At 59.0% G+C, this 20,963-nt stretch overlaps 2 protein-coding genes across 6 annotated transcripts in view; one reads left to right on the top strand and one right to left on the bottom strand.

Moving 5' to 3' along the window:
- Positions 1 to 10,407, bottom strand: part of Timp3 (TIMP metallopeptidase inhibitor 3) — a 35,650-nt gene extending 25,243 nt beyond the window's left edge. Inside the window, exon 1 of the mRNA XM_003462315.5 lies at positions 10,086 to 10,407. Within this exon, the coding sequence (XP_003462363.1) occupies positions 10,086 to 10,206 (121 nt within the window). The 5' untranslated portion in view covers positions 10,207 to 10,407. The remainder of the gene's footprint in view (positions 1 to 10,085) is intronic.
- The window catches only part of Syn3 (synapsin III), a 288,914-nt gene that overhangs the window by 133,078 nt on the left and 134,873 nt on the right, over positions 1 to 20,963 (top strand). The window lies entirely within an intron of this gene.

Genomic DNA, 20,963 nt, shown 5'->3' with positions numbered 1-20,963 from the left:
GTGGAGAACCCAGTCTGATGGCACTCCCCAAAGTCACCACGCAGGGGATCCCTGCACAGGGACCCGGGGGCAGAAGCCACTCGTGAGGCTGAGTCAGCGGCCCCTGGGCTTCGGCCCAAGCGTAATTCCAGAGCGCGGCCGGCAGAGCAGAGGTGGGAAAACACTCCGTAACCTCAGGCGGCCGGGAGCTGACACGAGACTGCCCACGAGCCAGCCGGCTGCTGTAAACTGTGTCTGCCTTCCCAAATCGGGGGGAAACATGTAAAACCTCACTAATGGCTTTAAATCACGGTGGGATGATGGGATTTGGGACACGTTACAGAAGATGCGGCACAGCAGCCACCTGCCCCGTCTTTGGCTTTTCTGACCACAGGAGAGCTGTAAACTGTCTGTGGCTCACGCACAATTGCTCCCGCAAGGCCCTGGTCTGGGTTTCCCCTCTTCCTGTCCCTCAAACCGTAAGAAATCCTTACCAGAGGAATTCAAACTATTTAGGGTTCACTTTGTTAAACCAAATAAGACCCAGATGTTAAGGATCCAGGTAGGCGTTAGCTTCTGCAGGCCACGGGGCCTCCCTGGCTTCCAGGAGCCTGGACACCTGCGAGCAGCCTGGCTGCTCCGGGCACTGCGTCTTCTCCCGTGTCTGTCTATGGTACTCACTGCTGTTTAACACGCAGATGTAGCCAGTCTCGGGGCAGCTTGTCACTGGGCAGGGCAGTGCTAGTGAGAACTGACCCCGCGCCCACACACACCGGGTACAGCGCACACGCCACGCAGGCCTTTCTGCAGTCACGCTGCTGCCCTCAGACCCCTGACCTGGGCTACACCCAGCAAGGACAGCATCCTGATGGTGTGACAGCTGGCACTGGACACCAGGCAAGGGCCCTACTGCCCTCATCTCAGTGACGCTGCCCACAGCCCAGCGGGGAGGTGAGCCCTGCTGCAGCAGCTGACAGAGTGCTCACCCTGGCCGCCTGGCTGGCAGTCACCAGCCGGACCAGCACAGCGCTGGGCCTTGGAAATGTGGCAAAAGCAGTCACAGGGCGAAGTGGAAACTGCATCATTCTGCTTGAAAATGCCGCTGTCAGATTCACTCCGAGATCCGAGGAGCCCAAGGATCCAAGGTCACGAGACTGTGACCTGTGAGACTGAATGCGGCCCAAGGATGCGTTTCAGTTCGGTGTGTTTCTCCTGCCTTGCCCTGACACTCAGAAACCATGAGATTTCAAGGTGGGTCCAGAGTCCTCCTTCACCCTCCGAGACCAGGAGCCTGGCAACCCTGGGCCCACATGACCTCCTGATGGCCATCCCCATCACAGGGGACATGGATTCTCTAGTTCACCACCACTGCCTCCCTGGCCCCACAGCCAGGGCGACGTGCCCTGTGCCATCACGCCTGCCTATCACTGCTGTCTATCTCGGGACAGAGAAACACATTTCAGCATCCACTCAGCCCCCATAGCAGGACAGGCCCTGGGGAAGTGGCCCTGAGGGACATCTAGCGGGTGAACATGCAAGTGCCCGGGCCTGTGGCTCATCCCTGGAGGTGTCTGGGTTTGCGACCTGGCCTGAATGATGGGCAAGGAAAACCAGGCCAGAGAAGAATCAGAGGAGGACCTGAGCCTGCACCCAGCCACAGGGTACCCACTCCCTCAGCGCCGCACCCCAGAACCACCTGCCTGTCGGGTTCTCAGAGCCCTCAGTTGTCCTGGCACCTGTGTGGCTGTCAGAAAGCTCCAGGGGCTAAAGTGTGCGTTTCTCTCCTGTCACTGTGCAGGAGGGGGACTGTGACGGTTCCGCAAGATGCCTCTGACCAAGTCCCAGCCCCTCCTCAGGAGAACAAAAGCCATAGGATGGATCAGATATGAACCCACTAAAGGTCTTCACCCAAGCTGGTCTCTCCTGGAGCTACAGATCCTCCACGGACAGGCTTCTCTGGAGCAGGAACTTCCTGGGGACCTGGGGGTGAGGTGGGATGAACGAGAGTCCCAGCCCTGCTCCCGCCCTCGGCCTTTCCAGCGATCCCAGTGAGGTCAGTGGCAACCTTGGAGTGACCTTGGTTCTCAATTCTAGCCCTCGAGTAAGTCTGCATGCAGGGTTGCCACCTGTGTGGGAAATCAGCTCCGCACCAGCAGAACGTGCAGTGATCATGCATGTCCCTGATGGAAAGCCACTAAGAGCCCTGGTCCACTTTGACAACCATAGAAGTCCTGGATCTGATCTTAACAGACCTGATTTCCAACTCGGGTACCTCCCACAGCCGGTCATGGGTGGAAATGGTGTGCAGTTACCCAGCTACGGTGGGCAGCTCTTTCTGAAGAAAGGCCAGCCGGGCACTGCACTTGGCAGTGCAAGCAGTCAGTAACACCTGTGGAGTCACCCTGCAGCTCCACCACTGAGATCAGCACCCAGGCAGCTGACAGCACCAAGCCCATTGGAGAGCCAGGTCAGCAATAACAAAGGCCTCAGGTGCCCCAAATGGGGGCAGATGTCCTCCTCGCCCCACACTTCTCCCAGCCCTGGTGGGCACGAGTCATCCATGCACCGTCACTGAGCCCGGAGAGCCCGGGTTGGCAGCAGGCCCTGGGAGGGCGCTGGACTGGGACCCAGAAGACACGGGTTTCAGTCCTGGTTCCATGCGCTGGGTGTGTGCTCAGCTACTGCACCACACCCATTCTCAGTGCTGACACCCACGAGGTGGGGACAGTGACCCCCTGTCTTGCTTTCCTCACTAGGATGTTGTGGTCATCAAATGAGATCAAGTGGAGTTGGCGCTAACAGGAAGAGCCATTAGAGTGGAGTAGGAAGCTGTTGTTTGTTGTCTGTCCTGTAGGAGGCGCTGTGGGAAAGCGGAGAGCATTGGCCTTGGCTGGGGCCAGAGGGTCCAACAGCCCATCACCCCTAGATAACAACGCACTAACGAGCACTCAGGCTCTGCTCTGAGCACTTCCCATTTCTCGTTTCTTATATGCATCAAGCACCAAGCCAGTGGCAGTCACCTCCCCCGGGAACAGACCAGGCAGTGAGGCCATGCAGCTAGCAAGGCAGAGTCCAGCTGGATAACAGTTCGGTCTCTCTAGAGGACAAAGCCAGGTCACAAGGCAGCCCTTCGGCGTGGTCAAAAGTCAACACCTGGCCGAAGCCGTGGCTTCGTGAAGTGTGATCGCAGGTGGCCACAAGGCCTGTGTGCCCAGACAGCAAGAGCTGGCCCAGGAGGACAGGGGTCACGGCCAGGTGCTATCTGAGGGCTCTGTTTCTGGGGGCTCAGCGCAGGCTCCACCGTCCCACAGGGCTCTGTTTACCACCTGCTGGATTTTGCCTTGGGTTCTCCTTCCCTTCATCTCCACACAAAGCCAGGCCTAGGAATCCCGTGCATGGGGTGGCCAAGTGACACGTGTGACTTGAACACAGGTCCCACCTGGCAGCAGGCAGCTTCAGGCAGCACAACACATCCTCCCTGCCGCCCCCCACAGCCCTGCAGATGGCTTCTAGATGGGTCAGGACAGATTCCCTGGGGTCCTGTCCTGCTGGACACCACCAGTCCGACATCCCAGCCCCACTCTAGCTGGGATGGGCACCCTGTGGACTTCTGTCCGGCAGTGTTAGTGAGTCCAGGAGCCAGAACCATACTTGGCCTGCGAGCTGTGACAGCGAGAAGCCTGGGTCAGCTCCTCTGGCAGGGACCCAATGCACCGGGACACCAGCACCCTGCGCTGTGCAACACAGCAGCTGGCAAACGTGGCCAGTGTGCAGACCGTGCCCACAGGACAGAGGTGGTCACTGGTGCAGAACTAAAGAGCTGGGCTCCGGAAAGGGGAGGGCGGCCACTCACAGAGGCCCGGGGCTCTTTGCAACACTTCTGGAAGCACCACCGGTCACCTGTCAGGAAAGCAGCACACGCTTCCTTGCTTTGGGCTGCAATTAATTAGCATATTAGCTGATGATTTCCACATAGTGCGGCCTAGCCTGGAGGTTTTCCATCCTCGCCTGTTTTTTCATGGAAAATAATCACTCAGCCTGTGAATCTGGGATGCATAATGCTTTGAAACACAGCATCCGCTGGAGGGAAAGTTAATTTTTAAAAAGTGCTTCTTGGTGTTGAGAAGGGTGGGAACTTCAGGTGCAATGGAAAGAAATCAAGGACGCCAGGAGTGCAGTCAGGAGTCCCGAAGGCTCCCAGGACTGGGGCCACATTGATAAGCTGAGGGTGCAGGCCACTGAAAAATCTCAAAGATATTAAGGGTTGAAGGGGGAGCATGCAGGGGTTGCAAAAGGAGGAAAGTATCCCCAAGACTACAAGTTCTAGCCTTAATCGGAACACAGGTTTGGAGCCAGCTGAGCAATGTAGGGTCCAACCCTGCTGCTTCCTACCGGCTTGACCTTGGGCAGGGGCTTGACCATCTGGCAGCTGGGAAGGGCAGCCCCACCGCGTAGGAGGACCGATGCGCAGGTGGGGAGTTGGGCACAGTGCTGGGCACACAGCAAAGGCATCTCAGTGAGAGACAACTGTACGTGCCGGTCTCCACTGGTTTCTCTGGGACAGTGCTGCAGTGTGGTGTCCACTGGAAGCTGGAACCAGACTTGTCCAGTGACACAGACAGTAAAGCAAGTGTCTCCCCTGGAGGGGTTAGGTGTGTCCCTCCGGGCGGGGAGCAGCCCGAAACTGGCTCTCAGCCCAGGAACGAGGGCGCCCTCTGGGAATTTCCCACGCAGCCTCTGAGAATCTGGCTTTCAATCCCGACGGTGTTTTGAAGCGTGTTTCAAATGTGGGTAAAGTGTGATTGTTCTTCTGCACCAGTGCCAGGGAGTGGGCAGGAAAATGGAACCAAAGGAGAAGCGGAGAAGATACAGTGTTCACAGTCAAGGGCACAGCGCTGGCCAGGAGCCAAACAGCACACAGGAAGCGCAGGCTCAGGAAGGGGAGCAAGGAAGCCACAGGTCCTCGGTGGCTCTTGTAAGAGCGCTTGGTGACACTTTATCCCAGGGCCACGCTGCAGAAGGCTGCCATCGGGCCAGCGGCTTCTCTCCCCAACCATCCTCAGCCCCACAAGGCTAGACCCCAGAGCTTGGTGGGCGCCCTGACTGTCTCAGGGTCCATCTTCATCCTTCCGGCCACCCTCTTACCTCCATCCCAGTGCAACAGCGAGGAGGCGGGGAGGGGACACAGGAACACAGCTCAAAGGCAGAAAGCAAACCCCACCACGCGTGTTCACCACGTCCGCCTTTGGCCCTGCATTTGGGCACACAACTCCCTGGGATAAAAGGCTGCTGACATAGAAAGCAGAAACCTAAACCGTCTCAGGCTGAATTCTCCAAGCAGCAGCAGCTCCCCCACTAACTGGGTCTCATTCCGGCCCTAATTCTGTGCCCTTTCTTTGTGTCTTTATACAAAGGAGTGAGCAAAAAGAGAAAGAAACAAAACCTCAGAAAAATCAATAAACTCTCATTGTTTTTCTATGTAAGAGAAGTAGCCAGGTATCTGGAGACAGCTGAGAGCCCCAGGATTCCTTGACGCCGCACCCCGGAAAGGAGCGTGGCCACTCTGGGGGCCATGAGGCCAGGACCATCCCGGGGAAACGGCGCAGACCTGGTGCCTAGTAGTAACTCCAAAGGAATCACTGCCCTGAAAAATACTTGTCCACACGAACAAAAAGATTGTACAACAACCATGTGCTCCAGAACCCCGAGGGGAGTGAAGAGCCGTTAGAACCTGGAAACCCACGGACAGGAGATAGCCACGTCAGGTCTGCGTGGACAGACAGGACGCACTGCAGCTCTGTGACCGCACGCAGTGATGTACCATGTGAGGCAGGCACTGAGGTACAGGACCGCTGGACGTCTCTCAGAGCCAGGCAGCAGGGGTTAGTGCGGGCTCTGGTCCGTCACAGCAGTGTTCCCTTCAGCCTCAGTGTCCGCAGCTCTAAAATACAAGCAGTCCTGCCTTACAGCACCATTCACGGTTAAATGGGTTAATGCATGTTAAGGACCTAGAGTGGTGCCAAACACAGTCACCGCTGTGCAGGTAAAGCTTCAGAAATGACGGCCCGTGGATCCTGCAGTACCCGAGGAAACTGGTACACGCTGTTAGGTTTAAAACGCGTGCTATGCTCGGTAATGCAGTGCGTGCAGCCGTGTGCTATCCGTGTGTCTACGGGGCAGAGCTCCACCTTCTCTGCGGGTGCCTGGGCCTGGAAACACGTGGAGGAGCAGGTGGGACAAGGGACCAGAACAGAGCAGGGACCCAGGGGACTGGACAGTGACAATGGAAAGCGAGACGCAGGAGAATGCACGCTGGACTGGACGATGAGGGGTGCCACCCTCGTGCACGGACACAGGACACACCAAAACTGGTGATTTTAAAGAGGGTCAGAGAGGTTGCAGACTGTAATCTGCTTTTTACCCCCGGGGAACCTGAGCACCGTGATGTCCCCCAACACGGCCAAGCACAATCAGCCCCCCAGCGCTAAGGGAGGGTCCAGCCCAGAGCTGCCCCAGACCCCTGGCCCTGCGCCCATCCCACTCTGTCCCTCATGGACATCCCAGGGCTGCCATGACAAAGGCCACAGGAAGGGCCTCCTTGTCCACACCGGCAGGAATGGGAAACGCTGCCCACGATGCAGAATCGCAGCATCGTCCATCATAGTGTTGCTGTTGTTGTTTTGAATTAACGACCTGTTGGAATGTACGGTCAGCAGCTTCCTGCCAGTCCTGCAAAACAAAGGGAACCGCGCCCCCAGCCACTTCCGCAGGTCGCTCTCCCAGGCCTGTGTACCGGGGCTGGCACAGGGACGCGGAAAGGTCAGAGCAGCACCTTCCCCAGCGGGACCCAGGCTCCTGCTGCCTTCCAGGACCTGCCTCACCTCGTGGCCCAACCTGGGCAGCTCCCCTGGGGACCCCCCCACAGAGGGAGACCCGAAACTTCTCCCTGCCTCAGTGAGACAAACTGAGCCCGTTTTCAGCCAGGCTGGGTGGTTTGGGGGCCCCTTGCGGTTCCAGTAGCCCAAGAACAACTAGAGTATCGCACACATTTCCATTATAGAGTATAAAAATGCTAACAATGATCATTTCATCTTCCCAGAAGGTGCTGTTTCACTAAAACCCCTGGCCACTTTGGCTGCTTCAGATTTTTGAAAAAAACTCCCCAAACCCAGAAGGAAAGCATTGGTCCAGCACCAAGCACCCATTCCCTCAGTCCTAGGGACGTCACTGCCTTAGATGACCAAGAATCAGTGAAGGTAGAATGTTTCTGCGCGGTGCCGTAACAAAGACGGTCAGCAGCCTCCCCACTCAGCGGCTGGGTAGCCTTTGGCATGCAGGCCCTTTCTCTGCCTCAGCAGTTTCCATCTGAAAACTGGGCGCAGTGTCTACACTGCCGGTGGCCAGGCGGATGGGAAAGAAAGTCTGTGAGAAGCTGTGCTTTCCTCCAGCCCGGCGGCAGCCCCCTCTCTCCAGAGTTCTCCTGAGTCCCCGTCCCCCACCGTGCAACTGGCTTCTCTCCAGTTTGGTCCTTCTCTTTGCTCTGGCCACTAAGCCCAGGGCTGGGGCATAACCGTGTAACAGAGAGAGAGAAGGGGTCTGGTTTCCCTGAAAATGGCTTCTTCGCTGAAACCACAAGTCCAGATCTGATACCAAAGGAATCCGCTGGCAGTGGGCCCTGTCAGAACAGCTCAAGATGCCCAGGGCTGATCTCCAGGGCTGGCACCCGCCCCACCCGCACCCCCCATGCAGCTCCCAAGGCCCCCGGGCCCTGGTGCTGCTCCCTGCAAGGGAGCTCAGCTCTGCAGCCAGATTCTTCTCTGCCGCCCCCCCAACAAAGCCACACACAAGTGTGCAAACATACACACACAACTTTCAGGAAGCTCTTGGCGCTGCCCACCCTTCCCCAGCTGGGCACTGCCAGGGCAGGCTGTGCCCAGCCAAGGCGCCTCCTGCATTCCCAGCCCCCGCGGGCCGTCCCAGAGTCAGGCTTTGTTAGGGGGTCTGGAGGCAGTGAGGGCTGCGGAGGGGACACAGACATGGTGGTTGCTGCCAAGCCCCGGGTCAGCCCCACCGTGCGTTTGATACGCCGGCATGTAGTTTATTCTTCTCCCAAACACTTCGAGGGGTGCAGGGCCGGAGTTGCCATGGAAACCCCTTTAACTCCTCCTGGCCCAGGCGGCTGTGTCTGGGGCTCTAGGAAAGCACGGAAAAGAGACACCTGTGGGTGAGGAGCCTCACGGGGCCAGGGCAGCAGGGCGCTGGCCAGCAGGAGAGGCCACTAGGAAAGATCTGGAAGAGGAAGTTGGGTTCTGCCCTGGGTGGCAGGGCTGCGGGGGCATGGGCACCTCCCTGGCATGTTGCCTTCCCCAGCCAGCTCCCACCCGGCCCCAGACCAGAGGCCTGAGCGGGCCAGTCAGGAGCCACCTACTGGCCAGCAGAGTACTCGGGAGGCAGCAAGAGGTCAACAAGCCCGCGCCCACACCCGCACCTCCCATTTTTAAAAGCATGAGCTCATCAGGCCTCCAGGGCCGCACACCAAGCCCAGGCCAGCAAGTTTGGACCTGCGCCACCACAGGGGCGCGCGCCCCTTCCTTGCTTCTCTCTACTACACCGTCCTGGGTCTGCGGGACTTCTGGATCCCTGAGTTTTTCTCAGGGAACTTGAAGAGGGGGAAGAAAGAGCTGGGTCTGGACACAGGCAGGGAAACGAAGAGCGGCCCCTGCACCAGCCCAGCCGGCAGCAGGAACTGGAAGTGGAGAGTGAGCAGGTGGCAAGGTCTTGGGCCTGGGGACGCAGAGTCTGCAGGCTCCTGTCCCACTGTGCCCCCAAACATCCAAACTGGAGCCCCCAAAGCAAGAGCAAGTAGAGAGGCCCCAAAATCCAGCTGCACACACCCGGCCGGCTCCAGCACAACAGGCTGTGGCTGAGTCCACCTGCTGCCTCCGGCCCGCTGCCCTCATGAAACAGAACCAGAAGCAAGCAGCACCACCCCAACCGTGGTGACAGAGCCAGCCAAGGGAGGTGGGTGGAGGTGCTCGGGAGGGCGGAGGGTAAAACCTCCCAGGCCTCCTCAACAGCCTGAAAGAAGGATGGGGCAGGCACTGTCTGCCCAGCGCCACAGGTCCCCATCAGGCAAGGTTGTGGCTATGGTCCCAGGAGCCTCAGCACCCTCACTGCCAGCTGCACCAACCAGGTCGCCACAGCCACCCTGAGGCCGTGCCCTTCCCAAACCCTGACACTGTGCGCACGGCCTGCACCACACACCCTGCAGAGTCCCTCGCAGAGTCCCTGGGGTTCCCCCTTCACAGCTGCTTTCAGACACACGAGCGCCTTCCTTTGCCGCGTCCCACCCGCCATCCTGTGCACATGCCAGGAACTCGGGACAGCACCCTGCACAGTGGGGACTCCGCACCACCTCACATGCACACAGCAGGGGCACAGGGCTGCACACCTGCACGGCACAGACACGGCACTGTCCCGTGTGCACACAGCAGGCACACGGCACTGGTGCCCCACCAGCAGCGACAAGGGACAGCACTCCAAACACAGCAGCTCACGAGATAACATGCCACACAGAACAAGGACACTGGACGCACACTTCGTGAGCTGGGCGGGAGGACAGCGATGCGTCCAGCTGGCCCACAGCTCCAGCCCTCCAAATGCAGGCGTTCCCAACACTCCGGAACATGTCCTGCTGGGACATCCCACCTCTCACACAGATACAAAGTCCAGCTGGGGACTGTCCCCACAGTGTGACCCCTGTCATCTTTGTTCCTAAAGGAACACACCTCTCATCCCTGCACACACACACCAAGCCCTGGGTGAGTGTCGCAGCCCTGGCTCAAGGGTCCTTGCCCCTGAAGCTGTACTGCACTCAGACAGGGACTGGGGGAGGGGGCGGTCACCCACAGCTCCCAGGTCCCCTCAATGCCGCAGGCCCCAAGTTCCACGCGCCCCTGTGTCCCGCCTGTGGGGCTCGAGTCGGAGGGGACCCCAGGCAGCCGCGCGCAGAGCTGCAGCTCCTACGAAGAAGCAGAGAAGCGTTGGCACTGGCCTGGGAGCCTGGGTGGCCACCACAGGCACTCGGGACCGAGACCGGCACTCACCGATGTCGGAGTTGCAGAAGGCGTCCTGGGGGTGGCTGGGCGAGCACGTGCAAGCCTCGGCGCCCCAGGGCCCCAGGCTCCAGCTGCCCAGCAGTACGACCAGCCCGAGCCAGGGAGCCATCGCCTGCGGACCGCGCTGCTGCTCCTGGTCTTGGGGTGCTTCGGCCGGGCCTGAGGGTGCGCTGCGGGGGCGCAAGGATCCCCGGTCGGAGGGGAGGACGGAGGGCTCGGGGTAAAGCCGGGCTGGAGCCGGGACTGCGCCGACTCGAGCAGGAGGAGCGCGAGGAAAAGCGGAGCACCAGCGCCACTGCCCCACCGCGGCGCTGCCCGGACTGATATATAGCAGGCGGCTCGCAGGAGCCCCGCCCCACGCGCGCCGCGCCCAATGGCAGCGCCGCATTACCTCATCGCCCTCCGAAAAGGGGGCGGGGCGGGGCTGGCACTTCAGTTCCGAGCCTTATAGGGAATAGCGCGGCTTGGGCGCGGGTGGGTCGGGGCTCTGAGTGAGGATGGGGACCAGGGCTGCACTACGCCCCGCGGCCGCGCCCAGAGCTCAACCACGCTCGGAGGCGGGATGAGGCCCCGCTTTCCCAGATGGCCTGGAGAGGGACAGCTCTCTCTCCCTCTGGCCTTTTCTCCCTCCTCTGTGGCACTTGGAGCCATCTGCCCCTTGCAGTCGGCGGTGTCAGATATCTTTACCTGAGCTCCTCTGAAGCACATTCCGGGGTGTACTCATTCAACTAACACTGCTTAGGATTCGGGAGCAGGACTAAGCAAGCCTTTACTGTGTGGAAATCCACCAGTGTCCAGGGCAGTTTCCTGGGGTGCCATGGGAAACCAAAAGCAAAGTCACAAGTTGAAAATGACCACAGCAGTGCGCCATGACTCCGGTGACAGGGAGAACTGGGGCAGAACCCCAGGCACGTGTGAGGGCAGAGGGCAGGGAGGACAAGGAGCACTGGTTTCCGCACGTCGGCCGGGAACTGGGGGTGAGCTGACCCAAAACTGGAGTAAGACAGATCGGGGGCCATCCAGGGCCACAGGTGGTGGCCAGTAAGTGCTGGGTGCTGAGCTTCCCAGGGGATGGCTCCTGAGGCCGCTGCTTCTGTTCCCAAGCAGACGCCTGACCTCACCTCCTCATGGCTCTTGGGGCCCCTCCAAGCCAGCCCAAGGGCCCACTGTGCAACCCCTTCCCAGCTGCTGTGTCCTGTGGGGATGCTTCTCACCCCGGCAGTGAGCAGCAGTGGAACCCAACTGCAAATGCCCGCTCCTATGGGGCTCCTCTCCCTGGCCTGCACACAGCTGGAGAAGCCTCTTGCTCTGATACTGGAGGCAGAAGTGAAAATGTGGGCAGTGGGATTTTAAGGACTTTGTTGAAGTCCTTTGTTGAAACCCCCTCTTCCCGGCCACCATGGCTGTCACTGCAGAGGGAAGGCAGCTCTGCGTTTGTCTGTGCCACCCCACCAGTCCCAGACCCTGTGCCCCTGGCTCAGCCAGCGGCCTCCCCCAAGGGGCTGGCTCCCACTGACCTTTTCCCAGCACTGTCCCCGGGGGCTGGTTGCTTTACATCCCCGGCCATCCTGCCAACACTTTGAGTTCTGGGATAGTTGGCCAAGCTGCTTTTTAGCCCTCAGAGTACAAAAGTAGGTCCCAGGAGTCGTGGTGTGGCTGGTGGCGCCCATAGAGCTCACCACAGGTACAGTGGGGCCACCCCAGGGAGCCAGGCTGAAGGAGGACATAGTTGGTGGGATTTGAGAGACTGATGGAAACCCACATGGTGCCAGTCATGTGGAAGGCTTTAGAGGTCTTCCTAGGCCAAATCCACTTTGGATAAGCACCTTACCTGTGGGCACATTCACTCTCTTCCATTACAGTTTTATCCAGAGTGCCAGTGTGTCCCCCAGGCAACACCATCCCTGGATTGTGAGTGTCAGGCTGGGACTTAGCCGGACACTGGCAGTGGGTTCCCCTACGCAAGTGCAGGCACCGTCTGAGCCTCCCTCCGGGGGAGAGGCACGAACCTGCCTTCCAGTTTATATCCCCTCTCCATGTCTCTCAAGCTGATCCACACAGCTGTGTGGGGGTCAAAGACGCCAAGAGCCTTCAGTTAGGAAGCGCTCCCTGTGCATGCGCTGAGAGGCTCCCCTCTGCCCGCCTGGGAGCAGCTCTAGAGGCCTCCTGCAGGTCCCTGCAGCAAGAAGACCTCGTGGTCGTGGCCAGGATGATGACCAGTCACAGGCAAGAAGGGCTCCCTCAGGTCCTGTCACCTGACCTGGCACCAGCGCTAGGAAGGGAGACACAGCCCTCTTGCTTGCTGACGGCTGAAAGCATGTCAGTGCCTAAGTCTGGGGCAGACTCCAGGAGTTCCCACGTCCATCTGTCCAGTCCTCAGCCCCCAGGGTGACCTGTTGTCCCCATTGCTGGGCCTGTCCTAGGAACAGTGCAGCCCTGTCCTCCTTCTCAGTGTCAGATCGCAAGGTGCCTTAGACACCAAGGAGGTCATGACAAGGACCTCAGGGAAGACCCATCAGTTTGCCAGCAAAGGAACACAGGGCTGGGCAGGAGAGGGGGCCCGCAGAGGTCACAATCAGATGGCGGCAGAGCAAAGAGCACGCTGCAGCTGCGGCTCCTTATCCTCCCGTCTCAATCACACTGGGGTCTCGGGGCCCCAGTGGTGACATATGACTGTGGCCTCACCATCCCTGGCCACTCAGACCCTGCCTTTCAGCTCTGCAGGCAAATCCTCCTCATGGCCATGCGGGTCTGCCCAGGGGGAATGCCCGCCAGCACTGGTTAGATCATCCTGGGTGCATCCGGTGACAGCAGGGCCTGTGCCGACTGGGGGACAGGCTGTGCCCTTGGAGCTTTATCTTCTCCGTGTGCACTCGCTCCCGTGCTGACTTGCTCTCAAGGCCTCTGAAGACATTCCAGGCATATCGCGTAGAGGCACACAAGACTTTCTTTCTGGAGATCAAGGAGCCTGGAGAGGGCGAGAAGCAGAGTCAAGTGCAGAGCCTCCAGGACACGCAGCTGCTTGCCCTCGGTGGGGCAGGCGAGTTTCCATGGGGTGGTCATTCTAGGGGGCAGACGAATGTCCTACAGAGAGCCAGGTCATGCTGTGTGGCATGCAGGCAAGGTGCCAAAACGGAAGAGCACGCCGGGCTCAGATGGCTCCTCCTGAGCTCCCTGTGCACTCACTCCCAAGAGTCCAGGCTGGAGATGCAGCCACTCAGGGAACCTGCGGTGGCCAAGGTGCAGGGGAGCTGAGGGGAGGCTCATTTCTGCAGAGCTAGATTCTGCCACCACTCCATCTCTTAGGACAGTGCGTATTAGGAGGCCAAGAGTAGGGTCGCTTGGCTGCAGAACCCCCTGGCTCTTGCACATCCTGCAAAGCTCACCTCAGATGCCACCTCCTCCGGGAAGCCTCTGATGCCCTTCCCACGTACCCCCAGCCCTTGCACGGCCTCGTGCCACACTTAGGTGGCTCTGGCGTGGTTGCTCGTCTGTCTGCTTTTCTTCCTGGACTTGAGGACAGAAGCCTTGGGGGACAGTTACCGAGTGCTGGTTACAAGGAGTGAAGTGTGGGCTGGCAGGTCTGATGACCAGTGTGCTGACCCACGTTGGATCGGGCAGGTGGCATGGCAGCTCCTGGCCGTGGGGCTCCCCAGCCTTATCCCGCCAGCCGGTGCTAGGGGGCGCTGCGAGCCCGGGAACACCCTGCTCCCTCCTCCCGCGGCCTCTCCTCCCGGTTGGTTGGTGGGTGGGTGCCAGAAGCCAAGTGCTGCAGCCCCTCCTGTCTGCGCGGCCACAGAGCTCCCGTCAACACCCGTCTGGGTCCACAGCTGCCCAGCGCCTCCGCCCGGGCTGGCCGCACATCCAGCCAAGGGAGCGGCTCCCCGGGGAAGTGGTGGACCTGTGAATCACGGGGTTAGGGCCAGGGAGGGCTGGGAGCCCACGGAGGATGTGGGGGCCAGGCTCTGGGGAAGGTGCCGCCTGGGGCCCAGGACAAGCACGGCTTCCTCCGCTCCTTCCGGCCTGTTCCTTCCAGGGCCTTCTAGCCCTGCCTGGCCTTCTCCCCCAACCCGCAGTGCATGTGAAAGTCATTATCTCTGAACCAGCCAATGACAGGCAGCCCGGTCCAGCCAGCAATGCGAGCCCAGCCAGACCCTCCGCGGGTGGCGGCCTGCATGAGGCAGCTGGGACCTGGGGTGGCCTCGACTGCTGTCCACCCAGGGCTCACACCAGCGGGGTGAACACCTTCCTTGGCTTCTGTCTGGAGTCGGTCTCATGGCAGTAAAACTGAGGGCACCTCTAGCCCTGTGCTCCCCCAGGCCTGCCAGGGAGCAGGGATCCCCACTCAGTCACCATCCCAGCATCCGCAGGGACTCTGGGTCTCCCCTTCCCTTACACAAGGAGCAGCTTCCAGGAATTTCAAGCCAGAAAACATGCATGTGGCCTGGCAGAGGCATTTTGAGTCCTATGTCTTCTGGGGCAGTGGAAAAATGGGAGGCAGAGTTGAACAGGCTGTGCACATGTGTGTGAGAGAGTGTGTATATCTCAAGGATAATGCGCGTGGAAGGAGGCTGCCTCCCCCTACCCCGTCTTAATGCGTTCCTTATGCTGGACTCATATGTTTCCCTTTATAACGTGCAAGCTCCCTCGTGGTTCCTTTGAGGGCTGCAGCTCAGCCTCGCACTGGCCAGGACACTCACAGGCTGACTCCTGTCACGCTGGGCCCAAGGACTGCAGAGGACCTGGTGCTGTCTTCAGCAGACCCCTAATGAGCCCTAGAATGAGCCTGAGCCCAATGCCTTGGGGACGTGGGGACAGGGCAGTGGCACCTGGGCACTGAAAGTCCCTCTTTATCTTTCACTGTGTCCTGGCTGAGTTCAGGACTCCCCCTGACACTAACAATATTAGCAATGAGACTCTGCTTCCATGCCCCTCCTGCCCAGCCTGCAGGTCATTGCCATCCACACTCTGGTCTCTCCCCACCATCGTGCATCATAGACAGCTGTGTGTCTTGGGCCTCCATCCTCTCTGCACTCTGTGCCCTGGGCAGAATCACCAGAAGTCCCCCAGCTCCCTGGGGGCCCTCACTGTCCACAGCCCACCGTCCTCTCCCCTGGGTCCCTTCCAGGTCACCCGTTCCCAGGAGTGACATCAGCCTGCACCGTGACACTTTATCTCCCAACTGCCCCTTTCTCCCTGTCCTTCCAGTGCTGACTCCCACAGATCTTCTCCCGGGAGTCAGGTCAGTGGCCACCCTGTCCAGAGTCCTTCTCTGTCTAAGTCAGCATCTGCCCCGCTGTTCCTGTAAACTTTTCCTAGCGTACATGGGAATTCCTGCTCCTCAGCCTCACGTGACACACCAGAACTTAGAGGCACCCCACATACTCTGTGACCTGCTGTCCTGTGGAGCCCAGCCACAGTTGCAGCCACCAGACCACCAGAATGAGCCATGGCTCCTACCCCTGCAGTTACAGCCCCAATGCCCCCAGGCCCTGCCCGCCCCTGATGGTGCCCAGCCCTCTCCACCCTGTTCCCTGGACCCATGTGTGGTCACCAGCTCTGAATGTCCCCTGGCTTCTCCTGTCCCAGAGCCCTGCACTCTGTCACCCCTGTACCACTGGCAGCACCCACTCTGGGCACGTTCCAGTGCCCGGTCCAACATCTGGATGTAAGAACCTGTTGCCTTTTTTAAACTGGGGACCGAACTGAGAGCCTTTGCACTGGGCTACATCCCCAATCCTTTTTTCTTTTTATGTTGGGAAAGTACTTGCTAAATTACCCAGGAGTGGCTCAAACTTGCAATCCTCCTGCCCCAGCCTCCCAGAGGAAATACAGGTGTGCCTGGCTCTTAGCAAACAGTCAATGAATAATCTGCGGGTTCCAGGAAGTCAAGTGGGGATCGGCATCGCCTCCACAAATCCACAGCAGATTCTGGAATCCGGCTGCAGGGACAGATACTAAGCTCAGACAGCCCCAGAGTTGAGCTGTCTCAGGCACACAGATGACTCCTACAACCAAAAGAGCAGCCACACCCATTGTCCTTGTGGCCCATAGGATAAGGTGTTGACATGGGCTGGGGGACACATGCCAAGGGACCACTTCTTGTTCTCCTAATGGTCCCGGGGAGCCTCCTAAAAAGCCAGTTTCTCCGCAGAGGAATGCTTGGTGGGTGGGGGACAGATCCCAGCATGAGGTCATCCAAAGAGAGGCCGAGACGCTGAGGAATTTTCCTCTGGAGGGAAGTAAACACATTGCCGAGCAGTGACAGTGCCCAGTGCCGGAGCCCCATCCCTGGACGGTGGTGACACCGGAGCCCACGCTCACTGTGGGCTCTTCGGTCCCACTGGTTCTCTGCTCCAGACAGGCCAGCGCGCCAGCTTCCCCCGGGCTCTCTGCTCTGGGCGTGATGTAGCTCAGTGCTCTCCATGTTGGAGGACTCCCCCAGCAATGACTGTCTCAGCCCCAGAGGGTCTTGTGGAGGCCCTGGGCCTTCGAGAGTCACACTCCATTTCGCTGGGTCTCAGTGTCTTGGTCTAACATGGACTCAAAAGTCAGGCTCACTTTCAAGTTGTGTGTGTGATCTTAGTTGTGACCATGTCACCAAAGCCCTCCCCTCCTCCTTCCCTCCAGCCCTCAAATACTCAGCCAACATCCATAAATGCTGTGTACCAGGCAGGGGAAGGAAGGGCCAACCTGTCCTCCGAGTATCCCTGGTCCAGCAGCAGAGCAAGAGAAGAGAAAACTGTGATAAAGGGGAACTCCAGGGCGCCCCTCAGGCCAGCCAGCCGCGGGGCGGGTGGGGAGTTGTGGGGACCTGTCGCAGCCGGACAGGTCAGTGCCAAGGAGGAGGAGCCGGAGTCTCTGAGTTCAGCCCCTCATTCATCTGCCCAGAACCGGGCAGGGACGGACTGCACTCCTGTCACAGGGCGACTGACATAAGCTGCCCGGCACCATGTCCTCCACTCAGGCTTTCCCAGTGCAGTGATGGCCCCGGGGAACCCGCAGCAAACCCTTCCTGCCTGCCCTCTACCATTCGCCAGACCTGTGCGCAGACACGGGATGCTGAGCCGAACACGGTTTCTGAGACCCAAGAACTCAACGCTTTAGTTGAACATCTGCTGCAAACACTTTCAATGCAGTGCTCGCTCAGGGCCTCGAGAGCTGGAGTAACACGTGGTGTCTCATGCCAATTTTACAGTCGGTGAATCTGCGGGCGCAGAGGGATTCATTTGCACGCCCAGTTTCTGACAAACAAGGAAGTGGCTGAGCTAGGATTTACAGATCCCTTCCCAAATCATTATGCTCTCGGGAGATGGGGGTCCCTGTGTCCCAAACCCATGGGGTGTCAGTGGTTTCCTCCCATCTTTGGGTTTACTCAGTGCCCAATGCTCTGGGTCATTGTTTGGTGCACCAGTATCCAGGAACACAGTGCCTGCCCAGGGCTGGGGAGGAGCTTTGGGAAACAGCTCCTAGAGACAGGGAGAGATGCCCTTGCAGGTGGCTTCAGGGTTGTGCGAAGCCCTACTTACTCAGCATTTGGGGGTGTCCACGGAAGAATTGTATCTGTCCCACAGCAGGGCCCAGAGCTTAGGGGCAAGCTGATGATCACCATCCTGTACACGGTTTTCAGCAGCTATTGTCCAGGGCTCCCCTTTTCTTCTGAAATCTCAAGCACCAGATTCAGGCTGCACACCCAGCATTTGTCCTGGTGCTGTCCCCGCTGTGGCTGAGTGACCTTTTGTGAGCCAGCCCACACCTTCCCTGCAAATGTAGCTCCTGGAGGTGAGACTTGGTGCCATCTCAGTCGGGCAGGGTCCTCGACAGGCAGCCTCGCAGGAGTGGAGACCGAGGCCCGTGGGGGCCTGACCTTGACTTACTCGGCATCACCTTTTCACTGTGGCCTTGAACGAGGGCCTTCGCGTCTCTGAGCCTCAGCTCCTCGTGGTGAAATGCACACCTCGTGGGTTCTCACGCCTGTACACGATGCAGGGGACCTGCTGTCATGAACCTCTCTGCGTGCAAAGTGGGGCCTGGAGGAAGACAGAGTGGTGCAGCAGCCCCTGCCCTCGCTGCCCGCGCACCACCTGCGGTCCTGTGAGCTTCATCTGCGAGGAGACACGCTCTCCCAGCCCTTCACCATCCCGTGCCCAAGGAAGGGAATCGAGGAGGAAGAGGGGGAGAGATGGTGGGCACTCATGCCGTCCCCTGCCTGGCAGTCTACCTAGGGGCCATACTGGCCCCTAGAGATGTAGAGATCTCCGAGAGATGGAAATCACCATCCTCATCCCTTCTGGAAAACTGGAAGTAGAGGTCCAGAGACAAAGATGTGGTCACTTGCCTTGAACCACATAGCCAGGATGGCCCACGGCCAGGGGCTGGGCCTTAGTTTCCACCACCGAGCATGGGTCTTCCTTCCCAGAATGTCCCTACCCTTGTCCATGCCTGCCCAGGGTGTTAAGACAGGTGTCAGGTGTGGGCCTCTGTCTTGGTTACTTTTGTCTCCTTGCTAAGACAAAATACTCAACACTCACATGAAGAAAAGGTTTATTTAGCTCACAGTTTGTGGAGGTTTCAGTCCATAACCAGCTGGCTCCAAGACGGGGCGGCACAGCACAGGGTAAACACCAGCAACCAGCAAGAGCATCCAGAGCAAAACGGGGAGAACAAGCCCCTTTTCCTGCCTTATATTGTGCACAGGCCACACCCCCTCTCCAGGTGGGGTTTGCCGCTCACAAAATCTGCCTGCCCTCCTTCGCACGGGGTGAGGATATTTACAAAGTAAGGGTCCCGGCTCCTGCTGAGCCTCTCAGTTAAACTTCTAAACTTCTCAAGTTGACACAGTAGATCAACATAATAGAGGGGACCCTCGCCCAGAACTGGGATCGTCAGCAGCCTGTCCTGGGTTGGTACCACTCAGCCAGCACCCTGCGATTTCCAGCCTTGGTACAGCCCGGGAGTTAGACCCGGAGCGGTAGCTCAGGGCTCCTCTCCCTGCTCTGTGAGACGACGACTGTCAGAGGTTCTTCTCTGTACAATGAGGACGAACAGGTTGTGAAGCTGCACGAGACGCACTGACATCTCGTGAGCGTGCTGCCTGATGGGTCCTGCTCTACGCACTTCGGGGTGTGAATGTATTTGATGCTCACGGCCCTGCAAGCACAGGCCATTATTACTACACTTATCTTCCATAAAGGGAAGCTGAGGCAGAAGTTCAGCTGTGTGGGTGACCATCGCATGGTCAGCCATCCGCTGTCCCCCTCGCTTCCCACGGCCCTTGCCCTGGCGACCCATGGCAAACCTCAGAAACACCGCGCACTCCCCGGGCACCCAGGCTGCACTCCGCTTCTTCCCTGACTGCTCTGTGGCACCTTCCCAGGCCGCTCCTGCCCTCTGGCGCTGAGGGCAGAAGTTCCAGGTGGAGCCGGCCTGCACTGGCCCAAGCCAGCCCGCAGAGCTGAGCAGTCCGGAATCCGGGAACCAGCAGTTAGAAACAGCGTGATTAGGGTTTTAATTATATGAACCCACAACCCAATAAACTGCACTAAAAGTCAGGATAATTAACACGTTACACGCATCGCTTCCTCTTCCCAAGTGCTCCGGGTAAACCCGAGGTGGGTTAACGCAGCGCGAGCCAAAACTGCATTCAGTGCAAGAGCTGCAGAGAGTCGGTGACATGCAGACCCGGCCATCTGCTGGTCACCCTGGGTGATGGCTTACAGCTGGCTGTTCTGGGAGTTTCCACCACTCACATGGAAGGACACTGAGAAATCTGGGCATTTTGTCCAAAGAGCGGGCTGTTAGATGTTGATGAGCATGTCACTATCAGTTCCTGAGTGTGTGCGCTTGCACAAGCATCTTAACTGTCAGCAGCACTGGCGGCCTCAGAGGTGTGACAGACAAATGAGCTTATCCGTGGGAAGATGGAGCAGAATGCCGGCACAAGGCCAGCGTCCTGGATGACCGCTGCAGTTTGATTTGTAAGGAAAACACGGGCCTGGTGGTGTCTTCGGCTGCCTGTGCTGGGCATGGTCTGGGGGAGATTATCGGAGGTGAAACTCACTCCTGTCCAGGGACCATCGGCCTCCGTGTCATGCACCACTGTTAGAAAATGTGCTCATCGCGGGGCTTTTGACGGTGCCCCGTGCACTGCAGGACCTCAGCAAGTTCTTAGGAGGGGTTTGGTTAGGGATGGGCTCAGAGACACCTGGGGAGTCGGGAAGGGGGGACGTGGAGGGTTTCCGACCCTGTGGCCCTGGTCTGCATGCTGCAGTGCTGTGCCTGGCTCACTCTCCCTGGGCACCCTGGAGTGAAGTCATGTTCACATGTGAGGAACTCAAAACCCCCCAGTCGGTGCCTGGGAAGCTTCACTGCCAGGAGGATGCCAGTCTGTAACCCAGCTCTCATCACAGGTGCTGAGGAGCCCTGTGACTCTCAGGCTCCCTGGTGGGATACAAACAGCAGCATCCAGACCCCTCGCAGGTGCTGGAACTGCTTCTACCTTGAGGATTTAGAGAAAAACACCTCCGTGTCCTATCAGCTGCTCTGGAAGAGGCTACACAGACCTGGAGTGCCCGCGAGGCCCTCAGTTGCCCAGAGGCCGAGGCGGGGGAGGAGAATCAGTTTGCTCTGCCGTTCCTTTGTATGAACTGGTTGCTGTCTTATGCAATGCCCAGTAATTAAAATGGCTGGAATGCTTTGCATTTTTAACAGCAACACGCAGGCGGCTCAGAGGCCGAGAGCTGGAGCCAGCCAGCGGGGACCAGCCAGCTGGCCCGACCGCCACCCCGGGCCCAGCTGGTGGAGCCACTGGCATCTGGCTGGTGGAGGGAGCAGGGGAAGGCACAGAGACCAGGGTGTGACCTGATG

This window comes from Cavia porcellus, unplaced genomic scaffold (genome assembly GCF_034190915.1).
Source record: "Cavia porcellus strain 051 isolate PalLab524CR breed Dunkin Hartley unplaced genomic scaffold, mCavPor4.1 scaffold_8, whole genome shotgun sequence".
Lineage (NCBI taxonomy): Eukaryota > Metazoa > Chordata > Mammalia > Rodentia > Caviidae > Cavia > Cavia porcellus.
This window is presented reverse-complemented; position numbering and strand designations above follow the sequence as displayed.